This window comes from Phaseolus vulgaris, chromosome 4, assembly GCF_000499845.2.
Source record: "Phaseolus vulgaris cultivar G19833 chromosome 4, P. vulgaris v2.0, whole genome shotgun sequence".
Lineage (NCBI taxonomy): Eukaryota > Viridiplantae > Streptophyta > Magnoliopsida > Fabales > Fabaceae > Phaseolus > Phaseolus vulgaris.
This window is the reverse complement of record NC_023756.2, coordinates 1,276,948-1,294,524: the sequence shown is the minus strand read 5'-3', so window position 1 is coordinate 1,294,524 and position 17,577 is coordinate 1,276,948. Positions and strand designations below refer to the sequence as shown.

Sequence of the window (17,577 nt, the reverse complement as noted above, 5' to 3'; positions counted from 1 at the left end):
ATGCATTGGGTTGTTGGGGTGACTCAAGACACGTGTCATAAGAAACATGTACACTGCCAAATGTTAATGACTTACTGTAGTAACTGGAAACGTGTGCTGACCTAGACTCTGATTGATGGGATGTAATCCTAACATGCATTGGATAAAATATAACTCTTACATGTTTATGAATTTCATAAATTTTTTCCAAAATTTCTCCATTCATATTATTTAATTTAATAAATCAAAACACTAAAGAAACTAACTCAAAATTCAGTTTTCAATAAACAAATTTTAACTAATTTTTTACAATATTTAAATTAATTCAATATCAGAACTTGAATCCCGAATATAAAAGTATAGTCTAAAAACAAAATCTTAAATCCTAAATTATACAGTGTGATATTGGATAAATAAAAAACACAAACAATACTATCTGAGTGAAATTTTCTACCAATTAATTTTCACTTGAAAACATAAAAAAAAAAAACCCATAAACTACCTTGTTATGCTAAAAATGGACCCATTTAGAACAAATGTGTAAAACTCAACTATAAAATTTGAAGTTGAAGGAAACACATATTTATTGTATCAAACCCTAGAAGAAGATTAGTGACTAAAATAAAGCCAAGATCCCAAATGAAAAGAAAACCCATTTGGCTAAACATCTAAATCCAAAAGATGAATTGTGAGAAGAAAAATAGCAAGAAAAAAAAAGTAACACCATGGTACAATGGTGTGTTGTGAAGATGAAGGAGACATTTTTAGCATGAGTTGAATTAAATGGCTATGTAGTTTGATATATTTTGATAAAGTAGCTAGGCACATAGCCCCCACATAATTGATTTGGTAGTCTTAATTAGAGACCAAGGAGACACTGCCATTGGTACCCACCATTGGGTCACTTTAACCATATAAATACACATATTCTGCAGAAATAATGTTTGTAATAAGTTTTATCATCTTATCTCTTATCATTTAATATTTTAGGTAAAATTTTGCATGAACTCACTCAATATTATGTTGCAACGTGCAAGCTACTCAAGACTCAAATTTTACACCAAACACAGTAAGAATAAATTATGTTTTTTCAAATCATATTTACTTATATAATATGTAAAATAAATGATAATGTAATATTTTAAAAAATAGAGTGTGAATGTAATTTGAAAAAATATATCACTAGAAAAAATCATTAATAGACAAAAAAATTATTAATATTTAAAATAATTTATATTATTAATAAAAAAATATAAATTGGTTTCAACTTGGAATATTTGATATTGTTTTGGACCAAACTCTTCATAGTCACTTTCTATCAAAATCAATTTTCAATTCAAAAGAAAAGGTCTCAGTACTAAATTCAAATGCCAATGTTTTCTTTTACATTTTATAACTTTTTCAGATTGAACTTTATTAAAAGTATGCTATTGCTTTTAAATATGAATTATATAATATTTAAAATTTAACAATCGCTATCATTTTATAATTATTTATTGTGGGTATATTATCACTTTTAAGTTCTAACAAATTAACAATCATGCTTCCAACATTATACTACTGGTGAAAAATTGTTTGTTTTAATTGAAAAATAATTATTTGTATAAAAATTTATATGGACCACATCCAAGTTTTAATAACGAATAACAACAAATTCATAGGTGAACTTATTTAATTTGCCAATAACAACATGCAAGGACAATCTTTGACATTTGTATTATTTTTACTAGAACAGATAGAACCCATTTATCTTAATTGATTATATGACAATTAGTTATCATTAATATTTATTAATAAGGATGATTTTTTAAACCATTTTTGGTGTACACATTTTATTACTGATTTTATCTCTAAATATAAATAATTATCCTTGAATGCTATATAATTATAACATTATAAAAGTTAATACAAATTTTATTGTTATAACTTCATATTAATTATTTATAATTTTCATATAAATTTTAGTAATTTTTTATTTATTTTAATTCTTATAATATTTAATTTTTTTTATTATCATAAAACACATAAATGCTTACTTTTTCACTAGTTATAATAAAATAAATAATTAAAAAATTGAAATAAATTTAATTTCTTGCCGTAAAGTATATTTTTTTTGTGAAGATTTTATAATGATTTTTCTTTATGTTAATTCTAATATTATATTTCTAAAAATATTTTTTTGACATTAAATTATTTTACAAAATCACAAATAGTAATATGTATCAAATCTTCCAAGTACAATTTTAGGGATTAATAGACCATGAAAAAGATACTAAAATCCCAAACTCGAAAGGAAATAATCATACTGCAAACAATCATGAGTATAATTTACATGCTAAAATATCCATAGATGTACATCTGCTGTATATAAATATAAATAACTGAAAACAAAATTGGATTTTAGTAAATACAATGGCTATTACCCTGCTAATATGCTCTCTACTGTAATGGTTCTCTTTGCCAACAGATGAATAACTAGTTTATAGCCAAAGTATTTGCTGACATGTATGGTGAGATACATCCCTGAACCTGAAAGGAAGACATTTTTTACATAAGAAACAGAGTCAGAAATAATAATAATCATAATGTTAAGGGAAATGATGCTTTGACAATCTTGAGTGTTGTATACAATTCTTGATGTGATGATGGGTTTAGATATAAATATATATAAAGGATAAATTTGTAATTAAATGATATGAAAAAATATTAAAATAATAGTATTGTATTCATCTCAGGAATGTTTAACTGAACACATTTCTAGCAACTAGTAAAAAAGGCTCAGACAACAGAAAGGAAGCAGATTGAATAAACTTTCAACATATTGTCTTTCATTTCTATAAGATTATGTTAAGAAAAAGAATGTAAAACAACATCTTGCCTGCAACAAACAAGAGGGAATTTGGATATAACCCTGTAGCAAGAGGTTGACTTTTTCCAAGGAACTATGTGGCACAGGAGTAATGACAAAGAGCACACCTTGTACTGCGTCAATGCCCCTCACAATCCCTGAAACATAAGAAATCAAGATAAGCTAACTTACAAATGCACATTAGCTCACAGTATTTTTGTCTTGCAACCTTAATAGCTTTTTAATCTAAAAATTCAATTTTGCAGAAGTTTTCAGTAAAAATGATCCTCGGTTTCAGAACAGAACATGATGAAACATTTCGAATTCAGAAGTTAGTCAAATGACCTACCAAGACCAAAACACCAAGGTAAATTTTCAGGTCCTTCAGAATCAACAGCTAAGCCAACGATAGTAGCATTCAAACTGAAGAACATTTCAGAGCTTGGGACCTACAAAGATAGCGGGAGATTATTAAAAAAATTGTTATGCTTACCTTTATATAAATAAATAGATATATGAAATGAAATATTATTGAAATTCCTAACAAGAAAACAACATATTTATATCAATAAGATTTGAAAATCAAGTTGGATAAGAAATAAAAAATGGACCAAATGCATCAAAACCAAACTCATGAAGGGCAACTCGGTCACAAGACTCCACTGTTGTGGTGCCGGTGAAGAGTTAGATGCAAGCAACTTTAACTTCTAAATAGTCAGTAACAAGGTAGCAACAATACGGAGGATACTGAGGTGTGGTGTGACTCATTCAGAACAGGTAGCAAGCAAAATTTAAGCCAACCTCACAATGAAGATGCCGAATCTTTACACTTGCAATGGGAACTTCATAAGGACAGTGAGAGGCCAAGGCATGTGCAAGTTCCTTGATCGTAGAAATATTTGAATCACTAGAAAAGCACTGTCTGAAATAAGCCATTATTCGTAAATCACGTAGGGGACGTGCATCCTTCTGAAAAAGTACCCTGGGGAAACAAATAAGGATATTATATGTTACCTGAAGCATAAAGATAGTAATAAAAGGGCCAAACAAGCAGCCGTAATTGATAACAACTTTCATCAGATTTGAACTTACGATCTATTCGATGAATCCTGACGAGCTGAATTTATCTCAATTAGGTTAATCGTTCCATCATATTCTTCATCTAACCAGAATTCTCCAGCAGGCAGATTCTTATTTTCACTGGATATGTTTATCTTAACTACATGTGTTGGAGAAATATATTTCAACATGTCCACTAATACATCATAACCAACACCTGAAATGCCAGAAAAAAAGAAATCATGGAACAAAAACAGATGATATATCGCTACAATCCTATGAAAGAAATAGTTTCAAATACAAATGCAGGATAAAAAATAATCAGAATTACAGCTGAAGAAAGTGAGCTTACCTTTCACCCAGCCAGAAGTATTCACAATAAGAGGCAACTTGACATTACAAGGATTTTCTCCTTTCTCAGAGATGCAATACTCCTTTTGGTAATAATCATAAATGGCAAATACATAACTTAAGTATGTTGATGGATCTCTTTTAGAAGAAACGTCACCAAAGAAAAGACACCTGTTACAGAAAAAATGACAGATAGCCAAGGAAGTCTATCACATGTTTAATCATGTAATACACGAATTGGCTGACACATACAGATTTGAACACAAAGATTCAAGGCACAAAATATGTCATCCAACTGTCTACGAAAAATTTCATAGCGATCAGAAAAGACCCCTATCCCAACCACTACATTCCCCAAAAAGAGAGGCACAGAACAATGACTTCTACAGCATCTTAAGAAAAAGGAACAACCATGTACAGAACAAAATCATATGAAAAATATCAATGTAGAGTATTATTTCTATTTTTGTAAAACAGTGATCTGATGTCAAGGTGGCTTCTACTTAATCCAGAAGCATGAAATACACATCGGTAGCAATCATCTTGACCTAACTGACAATTGGAGAATACAACATGCCAAAAATCCACATGACTAATGAATAGATGTTAATGCTGTCACAAATCAGCAGCCTTGTCAAATGTTACAAAAGATTCAAAGCAAGATAACAAAAATTAAACAAACACAGTTTCAGCTCCCAAATTATTGAGATGAGATAGCACCATACCTCTCTGGTGTTTTCAGGCACGGAACTGTCAAATCTAAAATAATTAAAAATAAATAAATATTTTTGAAATAAATTATAAAATACTTTTTTGCAAAAAATAAGACAGGGATTCACAAACCAACCTGGAGTTACTTTATGAACAACGGTTAGTGACAGAAAAGCAGGAGGAGTAAACTCAGGTTGGCCAACATCAGTGTCAAGATAAGCTACTTTGGCGTATTTGTGCAGGAGGATATTTAGGAGATAGCGGGAAAAGGTTGTCTTCCCACAATTTTTGGCGCCACATATAAAAACAATAGGAGGTGTTGAACTGTAAGCAATGGACTCTGCAGCCTCAGACCATTGCTCCGGAATACATATGTCCCGTGAAGGAGAAGAATCCATCACTTTCTCTCTGTAAAATTGCAAGAAAGCTTTGATTGATTAGGCAGTTTCTTTTTTGCCAGTGAGTTATGCAAATTTCCAAATGGTGCAATCCAAAAATTAGTTTTAAAACCCACATTTCTCCTCAAACAAAATTTTAAAACATTTTTTTCTCCAAAATTAATTTTAAAAGAAATACAAGTAATGCATTGATTCTTTTTATAAAATTCAATCTTAAAAGTGTTTTTAATATATACCTGGAGAAACTATATGTACCAGCAACTAAAAAACCATATGCAACTAGCCACTAGCTATATTATAAATTGTTAAAAAGCAAAGTTAGGTGTTAAAACCTGATTATTCTGTGATCCACCTTTATTTGACCCTAGTCTACACAGAATATCATGTACAGCTAATAATTCTCACCACAAACCAAAACAAATCCTAAAAGTAAAAAACCGGCTGTAAAAATAAAATCGAATCCAAAAAAAAAACCTAACAAATCTAGCGAAAGCAATTGCAGAGTTCCTGAACAATCACAACCTGCGTTTGTACTGTACCAAACACTTCCTATAATTAAAAGGAAATAAAAATTTGATAGATTTTGAAGCTAAATATGAAGAAAATGCGAACGAAATTAACAATAATGTGAAAGAGAGAACCTGTTTGCGAGAACGGATTTTGAATGCGACGAGTGTTCAACGTTGGATTTTGATTCTGATAACAATGGGAAGAGAATAATGAAAGGGGTTTAGATTAGGGTTTTTTATTCAAAGAAAAAAAGAGACTTTTCCAAAACCCAATATATCGATATTTTTACTATAAATTTATATTAATAAGTAAATATTTTGTAGAAGTTATATTATATCAAAATATTTAATCTATTATCTTAGCTATAAATTTAGTCATTTATTTTAAAAAAATATATTTATTCTTTTATCTTCTAAGAGGGAGTGTATTTAGCAAAGTGAGGTAATGTAAATAGCAGGAGTACGGTGAAAAGTAATAAAACATTGGACATCTGGCCCATTATCGTCCTGAACCCCTACATTTTTCTTCCTAAACCCCCATAATGTTATACAAAGACAAACTTATCCCTAATATTTTCTAAAAACCCTAAAATGCACACAACACCCATACTTTACTCTTTCTTCTTCCTTTGCACACAAACAGACTGCATTACTCTTTCAACGGTGGTGCTACTTCATCTCTTGGCACAGGAAGACATTTCTCTTTGTGGTGATCGGTGTTGTCTCCGACGATTTAGTGGTGATTTGGTAATTTTTCTCAACGGTTCTCTGTTTGGAGAATAAGATAAATAATTTGTTTTTGGTTTACGGATCTATAGTTTTATTTTTATTGTGGATTTTCATTTCCACAGTGCATATATTGTGATTTTAGATAGCAAATAAGGAATTCACATTTTGTTTTTAGTCTTTGAAATATTGAATCTGTAAAACTTCCATATTGGTGCATCCATAAATTTTTCAGATTATTAGTGGGTCTAGTAATCTTCTAGATTTGCAGATCCGTAGTATGTTTCTGGATGTAATTCAAAAAATACAGGTGTCATTTCAAATAAAAGGTCAATGTTAATTTTGGAGTTTTAAATATTATGGAGGTGCAGGAAGAAAACCATATGGGTGCAGGAAGAAACTCCAAAAAAAATTAGGGAACCCAACAAAGCATTTATTTTTTATTAAAATATTTGACAGAATTTAATAAATTTTTAGTTCCGAAAATGAATTGAAGTTTGTTCCCGCGAATTTTCCCTCTCATTCATGGCGCCAAAACTCTCATCAAATATATTCATTCTTCTCTTCTCATTTCTTTTCTTCGCTCCCAAACCCAAAGCCAAATCAAATCCCAAATCCCATTCTTCATCTTCTTCTTCTTCTTCGGTTCTTCTTCTTCTCTAATGGCAATGGATACTGGAAGCTCTAACTCTCTCTTCACTCACATCGCCTCCAGAGAACTCTTCCGAGGTTCGTCTTTCTCGAACTCAATTTTCACTGGAAAACTCTCACGTCGTTTTCTCACTCTCTTTCTATGTTCGCAGTTCGAAAACGACCGCGAATGGACGGATTCGTCTCCGCCTTCAACGAAATCGGATCCCTCGCCATACAGCACAACGCCGAAGACACCGTTCCTCTCTCTCTGTCCTTCTGCAAGGTACTCACACTAATGAACCTTCCGTTTTCACTTTGTATACGTAGCTTCTATCAATGTTCTGTAAAACTGTTTGCAACCGCGGTTTTGCCACGTCGTCACCGTTTTTGAAGCCAAATCGACACCAGCTACATTGGTCTGTGATTTATCACGGCGTTGACTACGTATCGAGATTTTTGACGTCATTGTAATTGCGATTGCGCCAGTTGCATTTGTCCGGATTTTATTACGGTTTTTGACTGTGCTGTCAGTGCTTTTGAATTTAGATTTGAAGCTTTAGATTCGTCTTTTGCATGTGAAAAATGGAAGATGTTCGAAGTAACTTCCCTTTGAATGTGGAACACGGATTCATGTTTGACTTGAAATCAAATATGTACTTAAGGAATCGTGGCGATATTATTTGCAATTATACCCAAATTATTAGGAATTTGAATGCAGTGTTTAGGTTTTTAAAGTCACCGTGATTGCAATGCTTGCTGCATTCGTCCGCAGTTTGTTAGGACTAACTGCTGGGTTTGGGTTTTTGGAGTCATTTCAACCTCATCGTGGCTGCAGTGGCCTCATTTGTCTGCAATTTATTAGGATTTTGAGTGCAGCGTTGAGGTTTTTGAAGTCACTGTGATTGGGATTGCAGCTGCGTTGGCTGCATTTGTTTGCTGCAATATTCTACAATATCAAACGTTGTGATGAAACTGCTATTATAACCTGAACTCCTTGTTTATCTTTTCTCGCAGACTGCGAAATTTGCACACATTCTTGCTGTGTCTGATGAAGACGGTTATGTTAGCTTGTTTGATACTCGTCGCAAGTTCCCTGTTACCGCAAACTTTGGAGATAACATAGGTATTTTTTCTTATTTCTTTATTTGTTTTGAATTCTACGATGACATAATTATAGAAGCAGCAGAGTTTTGTGGTCGGTTGTGTGAAAATTTTCCCTATTTTACTCTCAGAAGATGAGAAGATCTGCAATTGGGTTTCGCATCAGAATGCTGTTTTTGATACTTGTTGGATTAAGGTACATAATTCATATATCTTTTAATCCATTTAATTAATTCTTAATCTCAGCTGTTTGTTTGTAGTTTTGTGTATGACTTGATATGGTTTGTAATTACTTGCAGGAGGATATGCAGATTCTCACGGCATCCGGTGATCAAACAGTAAGTCACTCTGTTGCGTGCACAGGACTTCATGACAGAACTTCATGACAGAACTTGTTGATTAAATTTAGATCAAATTAAGTCTATATAGATGCTGATTTAATGTTACTGAGATCGAATTGCATAAATTTTGTGATCATTGTGTAAATAGATATAGAAAATAATAAGCTGTTTTTCTTCAAGATAGTTTTGTGTTGAATCTTATTATTGTATGTTCACAGATAAAATTATGGGATGTTCAAGAACAGAAGTGTCTTGGTGTGTTGACTGGGCACACGGGAAGTGTAAAATCTATGTGTTCCCATCCAACTAATGCTGGTGATGTTTCGTTTTACCCGCGTCTCTGCCTTTATGCGTAAACTATGGATTTTTTATAACTGCATAGTGATTTATTAGCTATTAATATTCATTTTATACTAAAATTTTCAGATATTATTGTCTCTGGTTCTAGAGATGGATCCTTTCGTATTTGGGACTTGAGATGCAAGTCCACTGCTAAGAGTAGGCGTGGAGAAGTTAGCCTATGGTAAGTGACTTTTTTTTTTAAATTTGAAAAACTCATGAAATTATTGGTGTATTGACATTTATATTTTATTCAAAAATTCATTTATTATCATTTGATTGCTAGCTCAATGGGTGGTGTCAACGGAGCACATGTTTCATCTCAATCACGACGAACTAGGAGGGGAAAGGTTAGTTTCTGATGGATTTATGTTCATTTGTATTCTGCAAACTAAAATTTTCTAACAATTCCTAATTTTCAGGCTGCTTCCATGAGCATTACATCTGTTCTTTGTCTCAAAGACCAGGTTTCCGTAGCAACTGCTAGCGCAGTCGATAGGTTGGTTGGAAAAATTACTTATCTAAGTGAACATTTAATTTTCCAATGTTTTTACCCGAATTGATTAGTTTGACTAACAAATTGGTTTCTTTCAGCGTGTTGAAGTTTTGGGATACCAGAAATTTAAAAAGTAGTGTCGCTCAGACGTGTCCATGTCCTCAGTCAACTGAAAAGGTTGGTTGGAACTTTGCTCTAAAGGGATAATATTTTTTTATATATTTTCAGTAAGTTAGCAATTAACGATGTTGGATAAATTGGATCATGATTCTTAAGTTTAGTAAAAGGTTATAGTGTCAACTTGGAATAATCACTATAGCACCCGTAAAACTGTGGTTGGAAATGTCAGTTGTATTATGCCTTTCATGTCATTAGAATTTTTTTATATATTGGAAAGCTTAAATGATATTGTCTAGAGTCTCTTGACAGTCTTCTTCATTGTCATTTCAGCAAAATTTACACGGAATATCTAGCCTGTCCCAAGATGAAAGTGGACTTTTTCTTTCAGCCTCCTGCATGGATAACCGGTATCATCCTTCATAGTGTGTATGTTTTATTCTTCTAAGTTAAGAATATTCAGCTAAATATAAAATCTACCGTTTCTTTCTTTTTTGCAGAATTTATTTATATAACACTCTTCAACTTGAAAAAGGGCCTTTAAAATCTTTTTCTGGGTGCCTAATTGAATCATTTTTTGTAAAGGTGAGAATTGCACCTGTATTCCAAATCTTCTGCATTCAGTTTCTCTCCTGATTCCTGACTTTGTCTGACGTGTGCAATTTCAGTCTGCAATTAGCCCTGATGCCTCGAACATAGTCAGTGGTTCTAGTGATGGAAATGCCTATGTTTGGAAGGTTTCATTCTTACTTATAAATTACAATGAAATAATAAGTTTGATGCATATGTTGAAGTTGGGATATAATTTCACTGAACTTTCAAAATTCAGGTTGACAAGCCTCTGGAAGATCCTACTATTTTGAAAACTCTCGTTGGTGAAGTTACAGCAGTTAACTGGTAATTTGGAAACCTGGTGTGGTTCTAGTTTTCTTTAACATTCGTTTCTAACACTATTTATTTGACAGGTGTAGCTATGAAATTGGAAAATTTGCAACTTGTTCTGATGACTTTACTGTAAGCGAATCAAACTTTTTCTTATTCATTTAACTTGAAATTTATTTGACTTTAAACCAGATATTGCATTTTATCTGCAGTATCTTTCAGTTTAATTGTGTCTATTAATCGATTTGTTTAAAAAAGCCTCAAATCGTTTCTTTCAGCATTCTAATTTCCCTCAATATGCTATTTTCAGGTTCGAGTATGGAATAAAAACAGTTATGTCTCTAGAACACAATGTGCATCTGCCGTTCGAAGAAGAGTAATGGCAATTCCTAGTACAGAGTGCAAAATGCTTTTAAATAATGGGAAAAGGTACTCTAAAACAGACGAAGATGCTTTTTCACCCGATCATAAACTACATCCAATTTCCTCACCCACTCCAATCACACCACCTAAAATGAACATATCTGAAGGCCACTCGAACCAACTTTCCTCAGGATTTGATCCAAGTGCGGTTTCTCAAAAAACCCCTGAATCTTCTTTGAAAAGCCCCTCATCTGTATTGAACCCTCCATCCTCCCTAAAAAGAACTATCCGAGACTACTTTTCCGCATCTCCAAGAACCTTGTAGGCTTGTTAAACTACGGAATTCTTGATCAAGAAACAAGTTTTTGCACATATTGTTTGCATGGGTGGCTTGGAATCTCTTCATCCATGATTTTGTGTAAGCTTCATTTCTTAGGTTTTATACATCTCGTTATTTGCAGATGTAGAAGACATGATTCAAGGAATTTGTTTTTGTCTCCACAGGTTGTTTGAAATGTAAAGTACGTCAAAGCATTCGTTATAGCAAAAATATTTGTTTTATACCCCAAATTCAGATCAAGCTGGGGAGGGAGGGCAAAAGACTGAACATGAAAAGCTGCACAAATGTCTGCTTCTGCTTATTTGCGAGAGACAATTAGATTAGACAAACGGGGTGTGTTTGTATTTTATTTGATTTTGCATAAGAAACCTGAGTATCAGGTTTTACCCAATACAAGTACGAAAAAAAGTGATGCTGACTCAAATACCCACTTTAATCTGAATTAGAGAACAAATTCAATGGAAAGCATGGCTAGAAATAAAATGTAATAAACGTTTCAAAATAAACTAGAATAAACTTAATTAAATACTTGTCCGTCAATGTAAAATAGTGGTGTGTTCAAAAATCTATTGCGACATCTTTAAAATAAGATATTATGTATTGAATATTGATATACAAGTTAAGTGTTACTCAAAAAAATATTTATTAAATTTTTAATAATTTTATTATACTTTTAAAATAAAAAAATACATTAATTTTTTAAATTAAAACTTATTGTATAATTTTTTAAAATAATTATAAAAATAAAAAATAATTTTCTTAATTAGTTAATTTTTATTGTCAATTTATATAACTTATGATTATATTATATACATATATGTGTCTTGTATTTTAGATATTATATATATCTCTGAATTATCTTATTTTAAGAAGACTGAAGTTAATGATTTAAAAATTTATAAATATAAAAACCAGTTTAAGAAAAACAAAAATAAAAAAGCGTTTGGATTAGAGTCAAATAATAATTAACATTTTATACATTAAAACATCACATGACTATAGAGGAAAACTTTCTTCTAAAACTACTTTTAAAAAGGTGGAAAGGAGGTTCTAGAGTAGCTGAAACAAGATCAGATCAAATTTAAAAGAATTCATATCACTATCAACATTTTTTCAGAACATAGATACAACACAAATTTGTATACTTTACACGTGGGAGAACACGATTCTATGAAAGCCAAGACACTTCGTGTGACACAAACACACACCACAACTTAATATAACATTACTGATTAATGTATAGCTCTTGTTTCACAATGGAATAGCACCCAATAAGACTTGTTGGTTCCACCAAGAATTGTTCATGAAATGTTCCCATTCTTTTGCTAGCAATATCAATTCCAAGATCCTTGAAGTTTGGCAACCCCTCAACTTGAATGCCATCTCCACATATCAGGAACTGGTTTCCAATCATAAAGGATCCTGAAACTCTGATTGCAACTCCATCTTCACCATGAGCACGGCATTGAAGCTTCTCAACAACATGCACCAACTTCTCAGGAGGCCACTCACCAACCAGTGTAGCTCTAATACTTGATAGAGATGCAAAGATGTTATTTGGACCACAGTGTTGTTTTCCAGAGAAACTGCAAAATGTAGAAGGATAGTGTTCTTGTTAGTGATTGAGGTCTTGAGAAAACCATGGAATCAATCAAGTTAATCAGATGTCATCATCCCTTATTAATATTCTAAAATCATTAACCATAATCTACTTCATCTGAACATGCCCTTGATAATTATGTTCCATTTTCATAGGCATAACATAGGCTTTCATGCAAATTGTTTCTATTGTATTTTTTCTTTAATCTTAGTAAAAGAAGAGTGATGTGTTACAAATGTCATCTTCTTGATGCAGAAATAAAACATAGAAAACAGAACACACCTGAAAATTGAGGTTTCGTTATATAAGTTCCTTGTATGTTGCCAGAGATCATCAGGTCCATCAAATAGCAAGTAATAATGTATTGTCAACATCTGAAGAGGAAAAATGCAAAGTCAAAAGAAATATTCTGACATTAAGCACCAATTGAAGCCTCTCTAAATCTCTAAAATGTTGAGATAAACAATGAACACAGCAAGAACAGTATCCATGCAAAACAAGCAAATGAAATTCTAATTTTCTTTATTGTTAATTCATTTAGACAGTTTGGAAGAAGGCCTAAAATGAGAATTACAAACTTTATCTCATTATCATTAAGCAACCTGTGAAAAGAAGCACTTGTTCATTCACACTAAATAATGGCCACTCATTGTTTTATGTTTTTTACTCACATCACAACTATGGAATAAAATAAGTATGCCCTTTTAATAATACAGAGATAAAAAATTGGCAGCCACTTACGTCTGCCAAGTCTTTCATTCTTTGTGTAGGATCAAAAACGCTTCGAACGAATCCGGCTAAATCTACCTTTTCATTCTCATACTTTGTGATAAAAGGGTTCAAAAGCAGCTGCACTAGGACAACACAGAATCATAAACTCAGGCATCACAATATATAAAGCATCTAAAGATAAGATTGACTTGGTAAGCTCTATCACATTCCAGAGAAAACAATCTATTCTCCATCAGGAAAATATGCAAATTTCAGAAAGTTAGTAAAAAAAATGCATGATCGCCAACATGTTGATGTTTTGGTAAAGTGAAACACAAAACATAGCTTCAACAGCCACAAAATTGCATAGCATAGATGCTAGACAACATGGTTGTATCACATTAAGGTTTATCTCATTTCTCACCTGCTCTGCTGTTGGCCTTTTGTCTGGATCCTTTTGCAGACAAGCATCAACAAAGGAGCAGAATTCTGGTGAAAACTTGTTTTTTGATGGTGATGGAGATGGATCATCCAAGATCTGCACTAAATTAATCAGATTACTCAAACGGAATAGCCAATTCATACAGGGTTAGGACATATTTCTATATCATTGATTACATTGTATGCCTTACAACACATGGTATGAATCATCACAAATATCTGAAATTTATAGCATTATTAGAAAGCTAAATTATATATACTTTGTTTCCTTTTGTGTGATTAATGTTATTATCTCAGATGACAAGTTTTTATACAAGTGATAAGAAAAAGGCATGTAAATAACAATATTCTTCTACATTTACATTCAATCAAACAAAAGTAAACAAATAACATCAGTATGCATTGCACACACACCTGCAACATAAGATTCACAGGACCTTCATTAGCTGTATATGGGAATTCTCCAGTTCCACACTCTAGAAGGGCAAGACCAAGGCTCCAAATATCGGCCGGATAAGAATAGCTTTCATTTCGAATCCTCTCAGGTGACATGTATGTAACAGTTCCAACAAATGTAGCACACTGCGAAGGAGCAATTTTTTTTATGAACAAGAACTTCACAGCATGGTTGTAACAACAACCAAACAATAAAATCATTGACATTTGCAAACAATTCTATGGAAGCAATACATGACCAACATACTGAGACAGATAGAATATACTGACCATTGCCACTGAACTCTCTAAGCCAGCACTGATACCAAAATCAGTAATTTTTGGCTCTCCCTTCAAATTTACCAATAGATTTGCCGGCTTTATGTCTCTGTGAACTAGATGTCTGACTCCATGCAGATAGCTTAGACCCTTTCAAAAGATAAAAGGTGAACAGTTACATATCTTAGTCTTTCTGAAAGCGAAAACCGAAAACAAAAAATACAAGATTATTTTCCTACGTGTAGGAGCTTCTGAAACATGAACGATAGAATAGGTTCGGGTATCCTTCTATTCATTCGCAAGATATCTGCAAGTGATCCTCCATCCATATACTCCAAAGCTATGCTTATCTGTCCAGAATCTGGGGTGTAAAATGCTCCATGAAATTCTACAAGACCCTCATAACAAGGTGCTTCACATAATGTCCTTATCTCAGTAAGGAGCTGCTGCCTTTTCTCCTGATTAGCACAAACAATTACAAACATTGAGCAAACATGTGATAACAACAACTATTGCCACAACAATTGTGTGCTGTTTCGAAAACAAAGATCAAGAGTGTACTACCCAACCCAGCATCAATACAATACCACATTTAGATAGCAGGATAACATATTACAACAATGCATGCTTTGTTATCAATTATAAAGAGTATTAAGAAGTGGACTTGAAGCCTAATTCAACCTCATAAAACTTGCTTATAAGCCTAATTCGACCGAGTACAACGATGTGTGAATGGATGACAGAGTAACCTTTACATAGTATGCGCATTCTAATCAAATTGTTAGAAAATTTGAACAACTAAAAGTAACATGAAAAGACATAGTCCTATCTATTACCCCACGTGAGACTCAAATTAAATTAGCAACCACAAGAATCAAGGGCAGGAACAATTCTACCTACCTTCTCAAAGATATTGATCTTCTTCAGAGCCAGAATCCTATGTGTTGGTATATGCATGGCTCTCTGCACAACACTACTGGCACCACTACCAATTGCTCCAAAAATCCTCATTTCTTGGGAAGCACACTTGTACGTTTTCTCACTCTGATCAGTCACATCCAAAGACCTTGAAGACGTGCACTTCTGCAACCCAAGCTCGTTGATATTGTACACCCCATATGATCTACTCAACAAGTTCACAGTTCCACCATCCGAAAACTTCTCAATTGAACCAATCAACCAAAAACACAATAAAAAAATGAAATTAGACAAAATCATTGATACCCATTTCAATACAATTAAGAACAAACACTGGACAGTAGCGAGGGAGAAGGTTACTGTGTAAGAATCACAAGGGTCCAAGGTTGAACTTGATGAGAAACCCTTCTCGGCATCGAATAAAGGTGCAAGCTTTTTCCTCAATTCCTCCAACCCAGACATTGTTCTGAGAATTCACATGAAAAAAAATGAATGCAACCCTTTTGTAGCTCTAATCTAAGGCGAAAAAACAAAAGGGGCTTCAGTTCCAACGTGCGATTTAAGGTTTTTCCGTGGGTTGTTGGGGTGGGAAGGAACACAACGTGTTCGTGAGATTCAAGGTAACAAGCGGTGTGTTAGCAACGTCACGGTACTCAAACTCGTGGATTTGTGTCTAACATACGAAAAATCAAAATGTTGCATAAACAAAGTGAATATTTTTCCCTCGCATGTTCTTTATTAGTGAAAACACACACTTCACAATATAATAAATTAATATTTTTTTATTTTTTTTTAAATATTATTATATTATTATAAATAGTGTCAAATATATGTTGTTTACTCTTCTTCATGATATATTTATACTATTCTGTTTCTTTATCTTCTGAAAGATTTAATATTTACAAAAACTATTTAATCTTTTTAGTCAATCAAAATTGAGATTGGTCCTCTTATATTATTTCCATTTTCAAATGATAGTAGTCTTAATTTTTTTTTCTTAAATTTACTTTTAAAATAACTGAATAATTTAAAAAAAATATTATTTAAAATTTCATGTTTAAAACATAAAATCTAAATTGGTGAAGAAAGATATTTAAAAAAAGAGTCCAATGCACCAATACAAGATTCACTTCAGATTTCTGAAATTACTAATAATTTTTATATAAAGATTGACATGTAACTAACTTAAAAAGATTTTAAAATTATTTTATTTTATTTTTATTACTAATATTTTTTATTAAAATTGTTCTGTAATATTAATTTAAAAAAATTACAAATATTTTTTTAAAATATTCCTATGAAATAACAAAAATAATAAAATGAGACATATTAATAAAAAATAGAAACAGAATTTGTGTAAAAATAAAACGGTTGGGAAGGATAATATTTTTATATATAAGAAGATATATAGATATAGATGTGTTTGTATTATTAATCTTTGGATAATACTTTTATGGCATAAGTAATTGTTTTGTAAAATATTCTAATCAAATCATTAAACTTATTCATATTTATATTTTATAGAATATTTTCATAAATTAATATTAGGATTGGGTGAAGAACCAACAACGGCAGTTTCCCACTTTTTCATTGATGCAGCAACTATGAATGTATTTTATCATTATCTTTACTCTATCAAGAAAATAAATTGAAAATTTTGCACTTTAAACTGGTGAATAAGTGATAATTTTTTTTTAAAATTTTTTTAAAGATGTTCTTACTGAAGATGATATGTGGTTCTTTCGAGTTATTTGTCTAAATATTATGAGTTATTCGAGTTGTTCTACTGAGTGATGAGACATGTGTAGAAGATTTTTCAATTCACAAACAGTAAGAATATAGGTGATTTTGTAAATGAGTAAATGAATATGAGAGATTAGACGTACTTAGTGAGATAATGAATGTATTTATAAACACTTATGGACCTATCTAAATAGGAGCCCAATAGAATAACTACTTTATCATAAGGCATATTCTTCCTGCACCAGATCATTTTGGAC

General features: G+C 32.0%; 3 protein-coding genes across 3 annotated transcripts; 1 reads left to right on the top strand and 2 right to left on the bottom strand.

The window, feature by feature from the left end:
* Nucleotides 1-2,282: 2,282 nt before the first annotated feature.
* On the bottom strand, nt 2,283-6,126 carry LOC137836727 (polynucleotide 5'-hydroxyl-kinase NOL9-like). The gene is made up of 9 exons (XM_068645429.1): nt 5,988-6,126; nt 5,085-5,356; nt 4,963-4,996; nt 4,239-4,408; nt 3,920-4,103; nt 3,629-3,809; nt 3,177-3,276; nt 2,858-2,985; nt 2,283-2,508 (listed from the first exon to the last, which is right to left on the bottom strand). The coding sequence occupies exons 2-9, from the start codon at nt 5,344-5,346 to the stop codon at nt 2,455-2,457; spliced, it is 1,113 nt and encodes a 370-aa protein (XP_068501530.1). The 5' UTR covers nt 5,347-5,356; nt 5,988-6,126; the 3' UTR covers nt 2,283-2,454.
* A 1,024-nt stretch (nt 6,127-7,150) lies between these two features.
* Nucleotides 7,151-11,629, top strand: LOC137836726 (uncharacterized). The gene is made up of 17 exons (XM_068645428.1): nt 7,151-7,310; nt 7,385-7,497; nt 8,229-8,337; nt 8,447-8,511; nt 8,615-8,653; nt 8,875-8,971; nt 9,083-9,179; nt 9,282-9,345; nt 9,418-9,494; nt 9,590-9,668; nt 9,942-10,018; nt 10,109-10,193; nt 10,277-10,345; nt 10,438-10,505; nt 10,574-10,622; nt 10,801-11,271; nt 11,358-11,629. The coding sequence occupies exons 1-16, from the start codon at nt 7,244-7,246 to the stop codon at nt 11,176-11,178; spliced, it is 1,533 nt and encodes a 510-aa protein (XP_068501529.1). The 5' UTR covers nt 7,151-7,243; the 3' UTR covers nt 11,179-11,271; nt 11,358-11,629.
* Nucleotides 11,630-12,249: 620 nt separating this feature from the next.
* LOC137836725 (mitogen-activated protein kinase kinase 3) lies at nt 12,250-16,314 on the bottom strand. Its single transcript, XM_068645427.1, has 9 exons — nt 15,938-16,314; nt 15,560-15,817; nt 14,899-15,117; nt 14,672-14,809; nt 14,360-14,527; nt 13,929-14,042; nt 13,535-13,642; nt 13,076-13,167; nt 12,250-12,779 (listed from the first exon to the last, which is right to left on the bottom strand). The coding sequence occupies exons 1-9, from the start codon at nt 16,037-16,039 to the stop codon at nt 12,419-12,421; spliced, it is 1,560 nt and encodes a 519-aa protein (XP_068501528.1). The 5' UTR covers nt 16,040-16,314; the 3' UTR covers nt 12,250-12,418.
* Nucleotides 16,315-17,577: the final 1,263 nt, after the last annotated feature.

What these genes read in the sequence shown, in the direction of transcription:
- LOC137836727 (XM_068645429.1), bottom strand. Translation starts at nt 5,346, where the DNA reads ATGGATTCTTCTCCTTCACGGGACATATGTATTCCGGAGCAATGGTCT. An exon ending in TGCCTGAAAACACCAGAGAG is followed by an intron (nt 4,409 to 4,962) that starts GTATGGTGCTAT and finishes TTTCTGTAACAG; the next exon opens with GTGTCTTTTCTTTGGTGACG. An exon ending in TTCGGCATCTTCATTGTGAG is followed by an intron (nt 3,277 to 3,628) that starts GTTGGCTTAAAT and finishes CTATCTTTGTAG; the next exon opens with GTCCCAAGCTCTGAAATGTT.
- LOC137836726 (XM_068645428.1), top strand. Translation starts at nt 7,244, where the DNA reads ATGGCAATGGATACTGGAAGCTCTAACTCTCTCTTCACTCACATCGCC. An exon ending in TCTCTCTGTCCTTCTGCAAG is followed by an intron (nt 7,498 to 8,228) that starts GTACTCACACTA and finishes CTTTTCTCGCAG; the next exon opens with ACTGCGAAATTTGCACACAT. An exon ending in CGGCATCCGGTGATCAAACA is followed by an intron (nt 8,654 to 8,874) that starts GTAAGTCACTCT and finishes GTATGTTCACAG; the next exon opens with ATAAAATTATGGGATGTTCA.
- LOC137836725 (XM_068645427.1), bottom strand. Translation starts at nt 16,039, where the DNA reads ATGTCTGGGTTGGAGGAATTGAGGAAAAAGCTTGCACCTTTATTCGAT. An exon ending in GAATGAAAGACTTGGCAGAC is followed by an intron (nt 13,168 to 13,534) that starts GTAAGTGGCTGC and finishes TTTCCTCTTCAG; the next exon opens with ATGTTGACAATACATTATTA. An exon ending in AACGAAACCTCAATTTTCAG is followed by an intron (nt 12,780 to 13,075) that starts GTGTGTTCTGTT and finishes TACATTTTGCAG; the next exon opens with TTTCTCTGGAAAACAACACT.